Source organism: Rattus norvegicus, chromosome 1 (genome assembly GCF_021556685.1).
Source record: "Rattus norvegicus strain SHRSP/BbbUtx chromosome 1, alternate assembly SHRSP_T2T, whole genome shotgun sequence".
NCBI classification, from domain to species: Eukaryota; Metazoa; Chordata; class Mammalia; order Rodentia; family Muridae; genus Rattus; species Rattus norvegicus.
The window spans coordinates 266,024,737-266,043,463 of NC_141534.1; the positions used below are offsets into that span (position 1 = coordinate 266,024,737).

At 42.4% G+C, this 18,727-nt stretch overlaps 1 protein-coding gene across 1 annotated transcript in view; it reads left to right on the forward strand.

Moving 5' to 3' along the window:
• Positions 1 to 301: 301 nt before the first annotated feature.
• Smc3 (structural maintenance of chromosomes 3) overlaps positions 302 to 18,727 on the forward strand; it is a 42,716-nt gene continuing 24,290 nt past the window's right edge. The window contains exons 1-8 of the mRNA NM_031583.2: positions 302 to 438; positions 1,359 to 1,434; positions 11,403 to 11,441; positions 12,805 to 12,872; positions 16,150 to 16,221; positions 16,535 to 16,614; positions 16,853 to 16,931; positions 18,519 to 18,636. Of these exons, the coding sequence (NP_113771.2) occupies positions 424 to 438; positions 1,359 to 1,434; positions 11,403 to 11,441; positions 12,805 to 12,872; positions 16,150 to 16,221; positions 16,535 to 16,614; positions 16,853 to 16,931; positions 18,519 to 18,636 (547 nt within the window). The 5' untranslated portion in view covers positions 302 to 423. The remainder of the gene's footprint in view (positions 439 to 1,358; positions 1,435 to 11,402; positions 11,442 to 12,804; positions 12,873 to 16,149; positions 16,222 to 16,534; positions 16,615 to 16,852; positions 16,932 to 18,518; positions 18,637 to 18,727) is intronic.

An 18,727-nucleotide genomic window follows, 5' to 3' on the forward strand; every position in this document is an offset into this window, starting at 1 on the left:
CCGAGCAGGCCCCGCCCCCCATGGGCGCGACCATAGTCCCGGCGTACGGAGGTGGTACAGGCCAGCCTGTCGAGCAAGGCTCCTCCGAGTCCAGCTCCCAACTGATTCTCAGTCAACAAGGCAGTATAAAATAAATTGTGAGGTTAAATCCCGCTTAGAGGGCCGCGGGAGTGTGGTCTTTTCGACGCCACAGAGCGGGGCTGGAGTGCTGACTCCCCTTGCGATCTACATCAATTCCAGAGTGGTTCCTTCGGCGCGCGGGCTCCGCCTCCGCGGCCGCCGCCATTTTATTTGACCACAGGGGGAGCGAGCGGGAGCGATCGGAACCCAGTGAGAGGGGCCGGTCTGCGTCTCTCCTGACCCTGCCGCCGCGCTGTTGCGGTTCTGAGGTGAAGCTTTCCTCCTGCGGAGGGGCGCGGAGCCATGTACATCAAGCAGGTAGGGGCTGGTGTCCTTCGCACTCACGGGCCATGAGAGGCGGGGTGGCCTGGACGGGGAGGAGCGGGGCCCGGGCCGGCCCAGCGCGGGGCTGCAGCGGGAGCTTCCCCTCGGGGCTCGGTGTGTGGAGCGGAGCCCGGGGCCCGGCGCAGGCGGGCTGCAGGCGGAGGCCGGGCCTTCTCGGGCGCCGCGGGCTGCTGCGCTCTCCTGGGGGGCTGCGGCAGGCCGCGTCGCTCTGCAGGGATGGGCGTGCACGGGCCGCTGTCCGGAACGGCGGCCTAGACGCTCGGGCCGCAGCCCAGAGAGGTGGCCTCGAGGCACGGGCTGGGCTGAAGGCTATCTCTCCCTTGCCTCAGGCTTTGCCCCAGAAGGGCGGACCCCTCGCTGCAGAACAAGTCGCGCCTGCACACTCGGTTGTTTACTTCTGTCAAAATGGTCTTCCCGCGCAAGAGGCCACCTCCGGGATGAGCCCCTGTATATACGCTTGGCGACGGTTTCTATTGGACGTGTCAGGCTCTGAGCATTCCACCCCAACCTCCTTATATTTTATCTCATTAATTTTAATTTTAGTTTATTTTTTTCAGTCGACTCATTTGACCTGGCAAGTGGTCTGACTGAAAGATGCCCTCACTGGGCTTGGAGTAAGGCAGGCTGCGACTAGCTCGCCTGCTTGCTATTATATACCTTTAGTAGTGCAGTGTTGAAGCTTATTCTGTACACTCTGAGAGCTTCTCCCAGAGCAACACTGGTTGCAGACTGTTGGAAAGGTTTTAGCAAATTTTTAACTTGCCTGCTCCCAAGCGAAATGTTCTTTGCTGCCTGGAATGTTTCTGTCTTGCATTGAACAAGACGCAAGAAATATAGAGAATGCTGCCATAGAGGTGCTTTCTGTGATCTCAAGGGTGTCTCTTCTTTATTAGGTGATTATCCAGGGCTTCCGAAGTTACCGAGATCAAACAATTGTAGATCCCTTCAGTTCAAAACATAATGTTATTGGTAAGTGTTCTTGGTTTAATACGTCGCATTTAGAGTTGATGCAGATTGATGTGATAGACCAGAGGAGACAGGAGTTGTCTTTGAATGTTAAGTAATATCCCTCTATGATATTTCCTGCTTCTCTTATCTGCACAGACAAATTGCTTATTTATAAAATGTTTAGGTAATTCAGTCGGAGGTAAATCATTTTGGGGCCTCGTGGTGTAAGTGAGGTAGTAGAAATGGCTTGTTAAGCACGTGTGTGGAGGCTGTCGATTACGTGTTTTATTTCAGAACCTTTTACGAGAGGGTATTTTTAAATGCTTTTTGCCTGTTTTCTTGTTCAAGCGCTCACTGTTACTTTCTTTGAAAGATAGCTTATTTGCCAATTGTGGTCTTTTTCCCTTGCCAGTTTGAGTTTTTATGATAGACATTAACAGACCCCTGTACCTATCTCAGAAGACCATGGAAAGGGTAAAGAGAAGGTATATGAAAATTTGAGATTAAAGAGTATATGATTGGGTGGGAGAGGGAAAAAAAAAGAGTATATGATTGTTGTCACTAACAGTACTTAGTTAAGGGTTTTGTTTAAAAATGTGTTTTTTGCTGTTACAGCTGACAAAACCATATTCTGCCGAATTTTAAAGGATGGATGAAATTAGTGCTAGACATGAGAAAACAGAGTCTGGCATTCACAATTCTGCCATTAGTGTCCTAGCTGCAGTTTGATAGGCCAGCCAGAAGCAGGCTCTCTAGTGCGTATGCAGTTGTGGAGGATTGCGGTTTCTGGTACCAGCATGATTGACTTCTGATGAGGCCTCATTTCTGTCCAATTGACAGCTGATGTCTTTCTCAGGGCTCCCACCCTCATGACCACACCTAGCATTGTCATCTAATTCAGTTGCAGGATAGGGGAGATCTGCTTGCAGGTTCAGTTGTGGGGAAAAGGATGCCAGTGTCACAGAAGGCCGTTAGAGACCCGGGACTAAGATGAAGGAAGCCAGGAGTGCTCACTTAGCCCCTCCAGCTACGTAGAATGAGAGTTCAGAATTGAAGGTGAATCTAGTCATATGGCAGGGCCTAGACATTAAGTAAGTAAGGCTAGGCTTTTTTTGCCTTTGGTACATGGGCTACAGTCCTCTGTGGGAGCAGAGAGAACATGCATTCTCCTTGTGCTCTAGCTACAGAAGAGTGCTGATTGGTTAGCACCACAGAAGACTCCACTGTACCCCGGTTTTCTTGCATTTCATTGTAGGTGCTTCCTGATGTTTGTAGTCTGAAAATGCTATTAGTGGAGAAAAAGAAATAGTGACTAGATTATACGGCATTTCTTTTACTTCTAAGCTGAAAATACTTTAATATTTCAGGTGTCTGGTTTCCTAGTGATCTGTGCAGTGATGATTGTTATCTAGAATCATGTCAGTAAGGTCTGTTAAACACTTTTGTTTTAGCTGTGGTCAGGAAGGTTTCTGTCCCTTTGCTTGCAACATAGTTTCTTTTGAGAAGAAAGTAAGAATTCTTTAATATGTTTTAACTAAGGTAAAGTGCCTTTCTTGGTGCTAATTTTCCTGGTACTATTAAAGAGATCCTTCATTGTGAGATAAATGGAAAGTTGTTATTTGACCCGTCCAGCGGGTCTAGTTATTCAGGGTCCCGAAGAGGCCTTACCTGAGGGTCAAAGCGGGGGAGAAAAGAAGGAGACCAAGCAAGGTTCTGTTGTCAAGGTCTCGTTTATTGGGGTGAGCGTTACAGCTTTTAAGGCTTTCAGGTAGGGGGAGTGACCTTTGTGAAACACAAAGGAAGGAGGGACAAGGGTACTCTGATAGCAGGAGGTGAAGAGGTCTTGGGTGGAGACACCTCGTGTTTGCTCAGGAGACATCTGGTATTTGCTCGGGCTAAAGCATTCTGTGATTGTTATCTTCCTGTGCCGTAAATTCATGGGAGAGGCTTTTGTCCAACAATCTCAAGACTTTATGGCAGTCATCTTGGGGTGAGTATCTGTGGCCATACAGCCCAGAGTCACAAAGCAGCCAGGCCCAAATCCAATACGGCTCCCTACAGTTATTAATATGAGAAAAGTAGAAAGTAGTTAGTTATGTAGTGAAATTGTCTTTTAAAATGTATAGTAAGGGGCTGGAGGGATGGCTCAGCAGATAAGAGCACTTGGAGCTTGGTTCCCAGCACCCTAATGGTGGTTCATAACCATACATAGGTCAAGTTTGAGGATCCGATGCCTTCTGACCTGGGCACCAGTCACACATACATGATGTGTACAAATACATACATGCAGGTAAAATACTCGTACGCATAAGATGAAATAAGTAAACCTAGAAGAAAATCCCAACTTGTTTAATGATTTGTGTCCTCAAATAAACAAAAGATTGAAAGCATCTATCTCTTGTTTTGATGTTTGGTCTGTGACAGCCCAAATACTGTCTGCCCTGTGTGCCCTTCTCCCAGTCTTCCGATCCCAGCAAGGTACACTGAAGATGTCTTAGAGCTAGGGAAGATACCCTTGTGAGTCATTGTTCCCTTAAGTGGTATAGCATGACCGTTAGGAATACAGCATTTCCTGGTAGAGCGACAGCAAAAGGATCAGACTTTTATCTTATTTAACCATAGCACTCACTGGATATTATAAATGGTCCAGAGGGAACATGTAAGTGTGTACATGTTACACCATCTCATTGAAGGGTTTGTGTCTCCTCAGATTTTGGTATTCATGGCTAGAGAGGAGCTCTCTTCTAGAATCCATCCCCTGTGTGTATTGTGGATGATTTGTGTATACTTTTTAGGGGCCTTCTGCCAGGTTTTTAATAAGAAATAAGTTAGGATAAGAATCATGAAGTCTGAAAGAAATGAAATTCTATCTAGAAATGATTGTTCTTCCTCTATTAAAATTTCATTCATTCATTTATTCATTTCAAGGCATAGCTTTACTATAGCCCATGCTGGGCCTTAAATTCTTGATCTCCTGCCTCAGCCTTCCGTGTGCTAGGATTACAGGAATGCACCGTTCAGCTCCAAAATCATCACTGGGGAAACCCTGGGCTGGAGTGGTGGCTCAGTTATTAAAAGCATTTGCTGCTATTCCAAGGACCTGAGTTGTGGTCCTAACACATCAGGAGGCTCACAGCCACCTATTATAGTCCAGCTTCAGGGGAGCTAGCGTGCGCTCGCTCGCTCTCTCTCTCTCTCTCTCTCTCTCTCTCTCTCTCATATACACACACACACACACACACACACACACACACACACACACACACACGGGCGGGGCAGGCAGGCATAAATGTGTTAACCCTGGTTTTTTGGCAGACAGAATAAGCAGGCATAGCTGCTAAAAGATTTAATGAAAGTTTCAGTCTAAGGGCAAGAGAAAGGGGAAAAGCTGATATCAACCTTTATTCATGTCTTAGTTACTTTTCGGTCGCTGTAATAACACTGACCAAGGCTACTCCTAGGAAGAGTTTATTTGGAATGTACTGTTTCAGAGGATTCCAGGACATGGCAATCAGGGTCAGAAACATGGCTGCAGGTGTGGCACAGTGATAGTTAAGTCCTCACCTTGTCCCAGAGTCAGGAGGCTGAGCTAACTGGGAGTGGCGCAGGCTTTTGAAACCTCAGAGCCATTCCCAGTGACACCTCTTCCAACAAGGCCATACACACCTCCTAATCCTTGCCACTAACTACATAGTATTTGATTGTTTTGTTGGCATGTGTATGGGTCTACTGTGTTCGTGCTCTATGTCTGCAAAGGTCCTAAATCCTCTGGAACTGGAGCTAGGACATGCTCGTGACCCACCATGTGGATGCTAAGAACCAGATCCTCTACAATAATGCAAGCTCTTAACAGTTAAGCCATCTCTCCAGCCCCTCACCTCAGATTTTTTTTTTTTTTTTTTTTTTTTTTTTTGGTTCTTTTTTTTTGGAGCTGGGGACCGAACCCAGGGCCTTGTGCTTCCTAGGCAAGCGCTCTACCACTGAGCTAAATCCCAACCCCTCACCTCAGATTTTTAAAGACATCACATTTATTTGGCTTGCTGTCATGTTTGAGAACTTCAAACAGGTTTCTGGACCTGTCATGCCTGGAAAGGTCAGATGAGAAGAGCCTGCAGAGGGTTTGTCCACGTGTGCCTGCCAGTCAGTCTCACTCCTGGTGCTTTTGGAGTGTTTTGCTCTGGATACAGAGCTCTGAAGGACCTGTGATGTTGTGGCTTCCCTTAGATATCCACTTGAGTGTGTCTCAGAATAGGCTGAAATAACCAGACACTGTCATGTGAATTGGGGTCCTGTAGAAACCTTGACTACCTCAGGGTTCCACTAAGAGCATAGACTTACTTCAGCTTTATTAAGTAAACAGTGGGTTCACCTTATGTTAGTAAATATTTTCTATAGGAGTAAATGCTTGGTTTTGTTAGATTTAGGCTAGAGTAATTCTGTTTTCCATATAGCCTTGTGTAACCTAGTCTGCCATCAAACTCAAGACCCTGCAGTGCTGGAGACTGGGCTGGTCTGAAACTTGCTGTACTCCTTTCTCTGCCTTCTTAGTGCTAGAATTATGAGCATGTACTGCTATGCTCAGCTCAGAATAGGTCTTGAATGGGTTTCCTTTATTAAATATCTACGGTCCTTTAACATTTCTAGTGTTTTAGTGTGGATAGAAATAATTTTTTAGAGATTTAATTTTTTAAAGTTATTGATGGATTGTGACTTTATTTTTAAGTATGTGTGTAAGCACAGGTATCAGTGGAGGCAAAGGCATTAACTTTCTCTGGAGCTGCAGTTACTGGTGCTTATGAGCCCCCTGATGTGGGTGTTAGGAACCAAACCTGTTCCTCTGGAAGAGGACTATGCTCTTAACCATTGACATCTCTCTAGCTCCAGTTGTCATTTAAAGTACTTAAACTCACTTGATCTTTTCAGCTTTTATTTAGAATTTTGACTTTATTGGAAATTTTCCCAATGAGAACAAATGTGTGTTTTTCATCATTGTAATTTTTTTAATTATACTGTTTACTCCCCACCCTGCCACAGTAAGGTACATGCATCTTTTGCCTCTGACTTGAATGTGCAATTTGTAAGACAGGATGTTTTTGTAGTCATTGTATAAAGTTTAGTTATTTTAGTTACTTTGAATGAACCAGATGTACTTGCAGAATTCCTCCATTAAAAGATCCAGTTTTATTAACTATTAGATTTAATTGCCATGTTTCTTTAAACTCCTTTAACCTGGAACATTCAACAACTCCCATTTTTTTCACTTTTAAAAATTTATCTGACAATTTATACACGTATGAGTCTTTACATCTCCCTCACCCTCACTCCCACCACACACTGAAGCCCCTCCCATTTCTCTCTTCTGCTCCACTAAGTTTAATTATGGTTGTTTGCAGGAACATGAATTTAGTGCTACTTAGTTGTTAGAGCCTGTCAACTTACCTGCTCTGCACCACTGAAACATAGGCGCTCTTTCCTCAGCATACGGTAGTTACCCTCAGGGAGTGATGGGGCCTCGTGAGCTTCTTAGCCACAGTGATGAGACGGTACAGGGTCCAATCTTGTGCAAGTAGTCATAGCTGCAGTGAATTCATGGCTGTGGTGACCTCCATGTCTGTAAGGTACTTCCAGTGGCAGTGGTGGTCACATGCCTTTAATTCCAGCACTCAGGAGGCAGAGGGGGCTGAATGGAGCTCTGACTGAGTTCTAGACCGGCTCTAGACCAGCTTGGTTTAGAGTGAGTTCCAGGACAGTCAGAGCCACACAGAAACCCCGTCTCAACAACAACAACAACAAAAGACTTTCATTCAGGGGCAAGCACTTCATAGTCTGCAGTTTGGCAGTTCTAAGTCATTGCGTTAACTGCTGCAAATCTGAGCTGCTCTGATGAAGTCTGAGAGCAGCACTAAGCTATGGGCACAAATAATTTTTTAATTTAAACTTCATAAGCATTTTCATTTCATTAAACTGCTGAGCACTAGAAAGGAGCATGCACGTGACTCTTGTAGATATCTGGAATTTTGTGTACATTTCTTCACAGTGGTATGTTTAGCATTTCCCCTTGTTTGACATCATTTAACCAGAGAAATTCCAAGTAAGACAAGGAAATACTGGATAAGACGAGATATACACACTAAAATATTATTCACTCTCTGAAATGGAAGCTTAACTAGATTTAGGTATATTTACAATCTTTTTAATTAATTATCATGTATGCAGTATTTATCTGCATCTATACCTGCAGGTCAGAAGAGGGCACCAGATCTCATTATAGATAGTTATGAGTCAACATGTGGTTGCTGGGAGTGGAACTCAAGTCCTCTGGGAGAGCAGCTAGTGAGTGCTTTTAACCCCTGAGCCATCTCTTCAACCCCGATTAAAGCTTTCTAAAAAACCTTACTGATTCTTTGTGGAGTTCACATCCTGTACCCTAATCCCACTTATCTCCCTGTCTCCTCCAACTTGCTTTCTACACTTACAGTCCTCTATCCCCCAAAAGCCCTCATTGTGGAAGTTAGGGTACTTCACAGTATGCCCTAGTCCACATTTCTTTGCTTGCACATGTTCATTGCAACGAGTCATTGGTCTGGTTTGAGGCCTCTGGCTTGTGCTACATATTATCAGTCAATACTGGGATCTCACTGGGACTCCTCTGATATCTTGTTGCCCTGAGTCATGGAGATCCTGTAGTTTGGGATCTGTAGGACTGGCCTCTTTGATTAAATGACTCCAACAAATCATTGATGAGGGTAGATACTGGGGTGGACCAACTCATAGCCATGGATATGGGCCTGGGAGGTATTTGAGCTGGCTAGCTCTCCAGCACTGCCCTGGTGCGATCATCAGAGGGCATAAGCATGTTTAGAAGTAGCTTTATATCATGCCCATTTAGGGGCTGCAAAAATCACTCACCAATTAAGAGAACTGGCTGCTCTTTCAGATGACTATTGGATTCCTAATACCTATGTGACAGTTAACCATTGTCCGCAACCCCAATTCTAGGGGATTTGATGCCCTTTTCTGGACTGTGTAGACACCAGGCATGCATGAGGTAAACAGATATACTTGTGGTCAAAGCACCCATACACATAAAAACAAAATCTTAAAAATAAATACTGCCATATCCATTTAGTAAAACAGTAGAAGGTTCTTCCTGGGACCTAAACTTTGTCTAGGTTTATTACCAGACCTAAGTTTCCACCTCTGGAGGGAGCCTCACATCCAACCAGAAAGATCAGGTTACCCCCACAGTAGTCAGGCCACCGCTACACCACTGGGCATATCTTACCAGGCAGTCGTTACAGTAGTTTATGGGGTCCACAGCTGGGTTGGGACAATGATAACTTTTCTCCTCCGGCAGCTGCTGTACTTTCCAGCCCTGTGAAAGTTATTCAGTAGGCAGCAAACTTGCAGCTCAGATACAACTCGGTCTCAGTGTCTCACAACCAAAGTATGTGTTATCTCAGCCATAGGATCTCAGTGCCGTTCTAGTAGTCAGTCAAGTACATTGGCGATAACCCATGTTTGTGGGTGCTTGGAAACTCCTGACCAACAGCTTGAAGGCTCTATCTGGTCCTAGGATCTCATTTAATAGCATTTGACTTCTAGGAGATTTATCCTCCCAAGGATGGTATTCTTATTTAACTTATTTACTTAGTATTCATTTAGCTTTGAGGCAGTGCCTTGCTGTGTCTGTCTGTTACACAGGCTATTAATTAGAAATGCTATCTTAGCTGTCAGAGTGTTTAGATTACATACAGGTCTGTACCACTGTGCTTGGTAATTTTTTGTCTTTTATAGCATTGATGTTTCTGAAAGTGCTACAGTGTCCACAGTATTTTCAGGGACAGGAGGTCCATTCCCCTTATTATTGGTGCTGTCACTTACTGTTCATTCACTGTCCGGGCCATGGCTAGTGTTGTGTGTACTGTTTTCCCCTTGTGAATAATTATTACAGGAAGATAGATGCTTTTGGACCATGCAGCTATTCTATTCCATTTCATTCTGTTCTATGCATGTGGGTGTTTTGCCTGCATTTATGTCTGTACCATGCATTGGAGCAGTGATTGGAGCAGAAGAGGACATTAGCTTTCCTAGAACTGTAGTTGTAGACAGGTGTGGGTGCTGAGAACTGAATCCAGGACCTCTGAAGGAGGAGCCAGTGCTTTTAACCACTGAGCCATCTCTCCAGCCCCATGCAACTGTATTTTCTTAAAATTGCCTTTATACTTAACATTCATGGATGAGTTTTACCTTTAGTTTGATAGTTACAAAATAATAATTTTTCTATTTCTAGCATTTTTTGCCTTTTATCTCTTGACAATGGTGTCCCCCTCTAAACAAGAGCCCTCCATGGTTATCTTACTATTGTTGTAAACTAGTAAGTTGTTTCTTCTACTAATATCAGGCTAGCAATTTTGGTACTCATATTTCCCAGGATTTGGCCGGTGAAAGCCGGTGTAGATTTGTTAATATTCAGATTCAGGTTGTGAAGAAGCCTTTCGGAACTGGAGAGGTGACTGGAGTTATGAGCTTATATTGATTCGGAACTGGAGAGGTGACTGGAGTTATGAGTGTAAATATTGATCGCTTTTGCAGAGGACGAGGGTTGAGTTCCTAGCACGCTTCACTCAAAACTTCTGTGTGAATAATGCATGTGCGCGCACCCCTACAGAGCCCCCCCCCCGCATAAATTAAAAATAAAATCTCTGCTAGGCGCACCCCCGCACCTGGGAAGCAGAAGCAGGGGATCTCTGTGAGCTCAAGGTCAGGCTGGTCTACAGAGCAAGGGCCCATTACAGCCAGGGCTATAGAATGGAGAAACCCTGTCTCCAAAACAAAACAAAACCAGCAAACACCCTAAAAATAAAGTTCAAAAACATGCCTTATAGCATGGTGGTGCACACCTTTATTCATAGAACTGGAGGGCAGAAGCAGGAAGATCTGTTAGTTTGAAGCCAGCCTGGTCTATATAGCAAGTTCCAGGCCAGCCAGGGCTATATAATGTGAGGTCCTGTCTCCAAAAAACAAGAAACCACACAAAAGAAGTGCCTTATAATTGTCTCTACTTTTGTGATTCCACTAGGCGCATCAGTGGATAAGGTTGATCATAAGTCGTTTAGCAAGGGAATGCTTGGGAATTCAGATGCTTAAGCATTTTAGAAAGGTAACTATGTGAATCTAAATTGCTAAAGTCACATAATTTAAATATACTTTTTCATGCATTTTAATGAGTTACCAATGTCACGTAGCATAGTTAGTTAGTTCTACCTGACATATTAGGAAAGAGCAAAAGAGTCTAGGGAGTGGGGTGGCTCAGTGGGTACAGTGCTTGCTCTGCAAGCATGCTACTTGAGTTTGGATTTTAGCACCCATGTAGAAGTGGGGCATGTCTGCAGCTTAGCATCAAGGCTGGAATGGATTGTCCTGGGTTGATGGCCAGCCAGTCTAGCTGAGACAGGGAGCTCCAGATTCAGTGAGAGGTCCTTTTGAAAATGAAGGTGAGGGGGTTGGGGATTTAGCTCAGTGGTAGCGGGTAGAAGGCCGTGGGTTCGGTCCCCAGCTCCTAAGAAAAGAAAAGAAAAGAAAAGAAAAGAAAAGAAAAGAAAGAAAAGAAAATGAAGGTGAACAAGAGAGGAAGACGCCCTCCACCCACAGGCATGCATGGTGTATGCAAACACAACAGACATAGACAAAGAAAGGAACTCTCTGAAGCCAGGTGCAGTTAGTGATGTGTGCACTTGGGAAGCTGAGGCAGCAGGATTGCAAGTGAGCAGCTCGCCTGGACTGCACAGTGTGAAACTAACAGGGTGTGTACAAAGATTAAACTCAGTGGGTGATTACAGCTCTGCTAGTTTTTCTGCTCACTATTTTTTATTTGAATATTAAGATAGTATGTTAGATAGTTGCATTTAAAATTTTAAAATAGGTTTAATAAATTTAAATTGTCTGGTTTTTATATGAACTAATCTATAGTTTTTGAAATTTTATAGTGGGCAGAAATGGATCTGGAAAAAGCAACTTTTTTTATGGTAAGTATAGAGTTTTGGATTTTTAACTACATGAATTCAAGTGTCTTTAAGATGGTTTATTAAACAAATAATTGATTTCTGAAATTATATTTGCATGAAACCTAAGAAGTCATACATGGTTGTGGTTTAGTATAGCAGAGTATGAGGATCTGAATGTGTTTCTGTGAGACAGCAGAAACACGTGTTGAAATTATTTATGCTGTAATAATGACAGAATCTATCTTACATGGATTCTAGAGCAGCGTAGTAGAAAATATTGATACCTGATTGAAGAGGATAGAGCTTTGAAAGTTCTTTAAGGATGAAAATATAAGAATACCGTGCTTTTGTCAATAAATTCTTAGGAAAAACAATTAGCCAAGTTGGACTGTTGTATACGGAGTGTTAAATGTTAACTTAGCTGTTAGTGCTCGCGGAAAACAGGGTTTAGTAGGAGTAAAGGTAACTAGATTCACATAGTTACCTTTCTAAAATGCTTAAGCATCTGAACTCCCAAGCATTCCCTTGCTAAACGACTTGTCTCTCTACACCTGTGTCTGAAGGATGCGCAGACTCCTGTTGTAATGGCTGTAATGTGGTGCTGGTCAGAGAGCAGGTAGAGGTAAAGCACACAGCCCAGAATCCCAGAGAAAGGTGGGCAGTTTTAATCCACCTACCTACCTACCTACCTACCTACCCACCCAGGCGATGATGAGAAACAACCAGTCTGTCAGCACGAACATCGTACATGAGTGCTCCCTCCTTTGATTCTCAAACTGACTTGTATCTTAGAGATCTATCTCTTAGGTAGACCTGAACCAGAATAGCTGAATTAAAACATTCTATGTCTTAACAGGTCCACTAATGAGGTATCTTGTGAGGATTGTAGGACTAGTTCTCACAGAACTATGGTATAAGCAGGGCAGCAGGAGCTGGGAATTCAGAACGGTTCCCTGTATTTCTGAGTTTGTAGAAAGGTGTTCAGATGTAGCAATCAATACATTGTACATTGTTAGGCAGAAATATTTTTTAGAGGATTAAGAAGACCTTGTGTGGCCTGTTTATGTAGTTTGTTATGTAGAATATAACTTTATAGTACTGAACTAATTAATCAGTGTAAGCTTTTATTAGGGAGTAGACCTGCCTTCTGCTTCTTTTAGTTTTTTTTGACACTTAAATGTCTTTTATATTTCAGTAGAAGCTTAATTTCTTGATTTCCCTACCAGTGATTAATCTGATAAGCAACAATCATTTTGTGTGTGAAACAATTTATCTGTAGTGTTTGTCACCTTACATGTGGTATTCTTTAAGATGTGGAGTTATGAATAAGCCGTAAGTCCTCCTTTAGGAGGTGCTGATCTTATTTTTGTGTTTTTTTTTTTAGCAATCCAGTTTGTTCTCAGTGATGAATTTAGTCATCTTCGTCCAGAGCAGCGATTGGCTTTGTTGCACGTGAGTGAGACTCATTATCATGCATTTTTATACATAAATTCAATCCTCACTTTGAAAAAGAAAAATTGCTGGGTGTGGCAGCTTTGGGAAGAAGTCAGGATTGCCTTTGAGGCCACCCAGGGCTTGGATAGCTCCTGACCAGCTTGAGCTGCAGTGTGAGATCCTGTCTTAAAGGGGTGGGGGAGTCAGACTGGAGAGCTGGCTCAGCTGTTAAGCGCTCACTGACTGCTCTTCCCAGCGTCCACATGGTGGCTCACGAGTTTCTGTATTTCTTTCTGGCCTCTGGGTACCAGACATACATGTGGTGCATAGACACATATGCAGGCAAAACACCTGTATGTAAAGTAAAAATAAATACATCTTTAAAAAAAAGTTCGTTATAGATCCCTTGTGAACATGATGCAGTCTTAATTCTTTAAGTGCTATTCTGTTGTAAAATTTAGTGAATTACATCAGTACCAGGTAAAAGCCTAATAATTTTATTTTTTTCCTAATAATTTTATAATAGAAGAAAACTTACACACCTTTGCCCTATGATCTTTTCTGATTTTGGTTTTTAAGAGTTATTATTGTGTGCATGTATGTGGGTACACGTGCCAAGGTGTACGTATTAAGATCAGAAGACTTTGGGGAGTTGGTTTCTCTCCTTGTGGGTTCCTGTGCTTGAACTCAGGCCTTCAAGCTTTCTTTCTTGGTGACCCACCTTGTCAGCCCTTGTTAGCCTTTTTGAGATAGTTTTCACTTTGTTGTTCAGTTGACTTCAGACTTGTAATTCTCTTGCCTAGTCTCAAGTCCTGGTTTAGAAGTGTGAGCCACCATTCTTGGCTTTATAAATTCCTTTTTTTTTTTTTAAAGATTTATTGATTTACTTATTGTGTATAGAGTTCTGCCTGCATGTACACTTGTAGACCAGAAGAGGGCATCAGTTCCCATTACAGATGGTTGTGAGCCACCATGTGGTTGCTGGGATTTGAACTCGACCTCTGGAAGAGCAGGCAAGGCAGTGCTCTTAACCTCCAAGCCATCTCTCCAGCCCATAAATTTCCTTTTTAAGTGTTATGTGTATGTGTTGTGTATATATGTGCTTCCCTGTTTCTCTGTATATGAGTCAAATAAATGCAGGTTCTTGAGAAGCCAGAGAGAGCATTGAGTTCTTTGAAACTGGTGGTTGTAAGCCACCCTACGTAGGTGATGAGAATTGATCCTGGGTCCTCTGCCAGAACAGTAGGTGTTCTTAATCACTGAGACATCTCACCAGCCATTACAGTTGTGGAAGACTGCTATCTGGCGTGCTCTGTGGACAGGTTTGCTGAGGACAAAGAGTGGCAAATTGAGGAGCTTTTAAGATAACCAACTGGAAGTCGAGGGCATACAGAATTAACCACTGCAAACCAAATGAAGTCTGTGTTTGTTTTCAGTGTGAAAAATAGCGTGCGGAGGCTGGTGATGTAGTTCAGTGGGAGGACGCTTGCCTAGCTTGTTGAGGCCAGTAGGTTTGACCCCCACACTACAAAACAAAACCTGTAGGGAAAGTTGTTAGAGATTTCATTAGGATAAGGAATTACAAAAGGCTGTAACGAGACACCAGAATTTAGCTGGTTTTAATATTGTATATGGGAAGCTGGAGAGAGGACTTAGTGGTTTAGAGCACTGGCTGCTTTTTCAAAGGACCCAGGTTCAAATTCCAGCACCCATGTGGCAGTCTGTGTCACCCATGTGACAACTGTCTGTAAATCCAGTTCTAGGGGATCTGACAGTCTCAAACAGATATATGGAGGCAGAACACAAATTAATAAAAATTTAAAAAATTTAAACATAACTTTAAGATCAGATAAGATTATACAGTATATCTATCTAAATGGTGTTTTTTTTTTTTACATACAGGAAGTCCCTTTTAAACACTTTTTTCTTCTTTTGAGTTTGGATTCCAGTGATAAAAACTGATACAGTGTGTTGGCTGTTTGTTAGGCTTCTCAGATTGGCATTGAAAGCAGCGATCTTTTGGGGGAGTATGGCGTGGTTAGATGTCAAGATCAGGTGTCTTCCTCTATTTCTGTCTGCATTCCAGTAAGCTCGAGGTACCCTGTTCTGACTCCTTTTCCTGCCCCCAAATACTAGGGTTGTAGACATGGCAGCTGTGCCCAGTTTTTATGTGGTGCTGTGGCTCTAAACTCGGGTCCTTGAGCTGCTTTCCTAGTGTTTACCATTCCAGAAAACAAGTAGTGAGTGATCCCTGAGCTGGATGGAGAAGGTGGTAAACCATCCTGGACTTAGTATGTAATGTGTCATGCATTGGTCAGAGCGACAAACCAATTGGTCAGGTTTAAAATCATATACTATGCCTCATATGTTTTTAAAACAGATTTCTAGTAATCACCACATGAGTTCTCTTCCAGCATTAAGATGAGACTACAAAAAAAGAACCTTAAAGTATATTGAATATTAGCAAACTGGTAGAATTGGGTGACTACAGGCTGTTGTGCCCCAGTAAAGTGGTTTCATATTTAAGCCCGAGTGCAGTAATGTCTTGTTGCTGTGATAAAATACCTGGCATAAACAACTTCAGGGCCGAAAGATTTATTTTGGTTCATAGTTTCATAGGTTTCAGTCCCTGGCTCTTGCTTCTGTCTCTGACTCCAGAGTAAGGCAGAATATCTTGGGGATGGGAACTTGTGACAGATGCTCCTCATCTCATGGTAGACAAGAAACAGAGCTGGCCGTCATGGTGCACTCCTTTAATCCCAGCACTCAGGAGGCAGAGACAGCATGAATCTCTTGAGTTTGAGGCCAGCGGTGACCACTACATAGTGAGACTATGTCTCAAAAATAACACAAAGAACAGAGTGACAGGGACGTAGGCCAGAGGGCAGCCTCCAAGGATGGGGCCCCATTGCACTAACTCACTTTGGCCCTGCCCACGTTTATTCTGATTCAGTGTATTTAATATTTGGTGAGAGAGAGAGAGAGAGAGAGAGAGAGAGTGTGTGTGTGTGTGTGTGTGTGTGTGTGTGTGTGTGTGTGTGTTTGCTTGCATTGAGTCAGGCTTGTCATACTCAGCTTTATGTGTGTGGGGGGCTGGGTGGGGCAGGTAAGGGGTCCCACTGTGCAGCCTGTCTCGGCTGCCATTGAACTAAAGGTCAGCCCTCTTACCGTAGCCTCCCAGGTACTGATTGCAGGCGTGCCACTCTGCCTTTCTGGGCAGACTTTACAGTGGGTTTCAAGAGTGAAAATATCACTTAAACTACAAATGCCCCATTCTTTTTTTTCCATGTTTCAGGAGGGTACAGGTCCTCGTGTTATTTCTGCTTTTGTGGAAATCATTTTTGACAATTCAGACAACCGGTTACCAGTAAGTGATAGTCAATTTTTAGTAATGTTGAGGATTTTATGCAATAGCTTAAAATTATAACACTAAAGATTTATAATTTAGTTCACGCTAAAGTAATAAGTAGTTTGTCAATGGTTTTGTGTTTAAATTTTAATGAGCATTCTAGTAAATAAAGGATTATATAAACAATTATAAGGAACAATTTTCTAAATATTACAGTATTGTCTTAATTTAGATTGTTGAAAATCTGAAATAGTTATGATCAAAGACTTTAAAACGAACTTATTATGTAAGAAGTTGTCTACTTGACTCTATGGGCTTCTTTTTTTCTTAGATTGATAAAGAGGAAGTTTCGCTTCGAAGAGTTATTGGTGCCAAAAAAGATCAGTATTTCCTAGATAAGAAGATGGTCACGTAAGAATTTGTTTTTGTTTTCAGTTTGTTACAAATATTTATAAAAACACGAGTGGGTTCTTCCCAGAGCATTCAGTATGAACGTGTAGCTCCAGGTTTCTCTCAGAGATGGTGCCTCAGTTTCTAACAGTTCAGGTTCTGTAGTAGTTAAAGCTGTTGAAATTCGAAGCTAATTTGCTTGCTTATTACTGGGTACTTTAAAATTATTTATCTTGAAATTTCTCTTGATTATTAACAGGAAAAATGATGTGATGAATCTCCTTGAAAGTGCTGGGTTTTCGAGAAGTAATCCTTATTACATTGTTAAACAAGGAAAGGTAAAGCTTCGTCTTTTTTTGTAGAAATTATTTTTCTTGATATGATGGTCTTCCCCTGAATGATTTTGATTTATTGGTTCTAATTGTTAAGTTGGACCAAAAACTAGACATTACTGTCTTTTGTATTCATTTTTTTGTATTAATGTTAATGTTTTTCATGGGTATGAAGTACCTAATACATGTAGACCAGTCTCTGACCTCAAATTCAGAGGTCTGACTGCCCCTGCCGCCCTCGTGCTGGAATTAAAGGATATGCCACTACTAAAGGTTAGTTTTATATTGAAAGAAGTATATCATTAGATTAAGTGGACCTTGATTATTCATGACCTACTGAGGTAGTGTTTATTGGAAGACATTGGCTTTTAGAAGTTACAGTATCTAAGACTATTACATAAGTTCTATAAATAGGTTTGAAAAAAATTACTTCCTGGGTTGGGGATTTAGCTCACTGGTAGAGTGCTTGCCTAGCAACTGCAAGGCCCTGGGTTCGGTCCCCAGCTCCAAAAAAAAAAAAAAGAAAAAAATTACTTCCTAGGCTGGATAGTGGTGGTGTATGCCTTTAATCCCAGCACTAAGGAGGCAGAGGCAGTCAGATCTTTGAGTTCAAGGCCAGCCTTGTCTACAGAGAAAGTTCCAGGACAGCCAGGACTATAGAGAAAAACCCTGTTTCAAAAAACCGAAAAAGAAAGACAGACAGACATTCCTAAAAGTGATGTTCCATTTTTATTGTATTACAGGATTAAAGTATTATTAGATAGTAAATGCCTACAGGGGAAGAGGCACACCATAGTGATGCTTGTCATTCTCCTTGCAATCTTTTCATCAGCAGATAGATGATAGACTTTGGCTGATGATTCTCCTGCTTCCTCTCTTCCATCTCGGAGCTTACTCTCAGTAGATGCCTTCCTTTGAGAGTTGTCCTTCCCTAGAGTATTGTTTGATGTGTGTACTTTGATAAACCATAGTGTCTTAGCTCAGAACAAGTTGTTCTTTATGTGAAAGTGAAGAATAACATAATTTCTTCAGTGCAGTGGTAGTATTTTGGGATCTAATGATTTGTGTTAAGTCACATGACACTTAGTATATTAAAGCATGCAGTTCTTGCTATTTTTTTATAATTTAAAATGTAAAAAATTATTGACGTGTGTGCATGGTATGTGGGTACATGTGCTACAGCTTGCGTGTGGAGGTCAGAACAACCTTGGAGTCACTTCTTGTTTTGTACCTTTATGTGGGTTCTTTATGTGAGGTCAAACTCAGATTGCCAGGTCTTTAGCATAGACATTTGTATACCCACTGAGCCATCTTCACACAGTCTTGTAGGGTTTACTACAGTCTGTCTGAAGAAGTCTGAAGCAGGGCTGGAGAGGTGGCTCAGGGGTCAAGAGCAAGGTCTGCTCTTACAGAGGACCCAGCTAGAAGCATGCAGATCTCTCTAAGTTTGAGACTAGGCTGGTCTATTTATTAAAGCTTCAGGATAGCCAGGACTACATAGAATCTATCAAGAAGAATCTGAACAATAAAACGTAAAAGTTTTCATTCTTAAGGAGTAGGAGTAGTCAATAGTTGTTTTTTTCCAAATTATAGATCAACCAAATGGCAACAGCACCGGATTCTCAGAGATTAAAGCTGTTGAGAGAAGTAGCTGGCACTCGAGTGTATGACGAGCGCAAAGAGGAAAGCATCTCCCTGATGAAAGAAACAGGTAAATAGACTCGTGATGTACAGGTTCCGTTAGTTGTCTCTCTCTCTCTTGTGTTAGTAATAGTTAAATGGTGGTGTCTGACCTCAGAAAT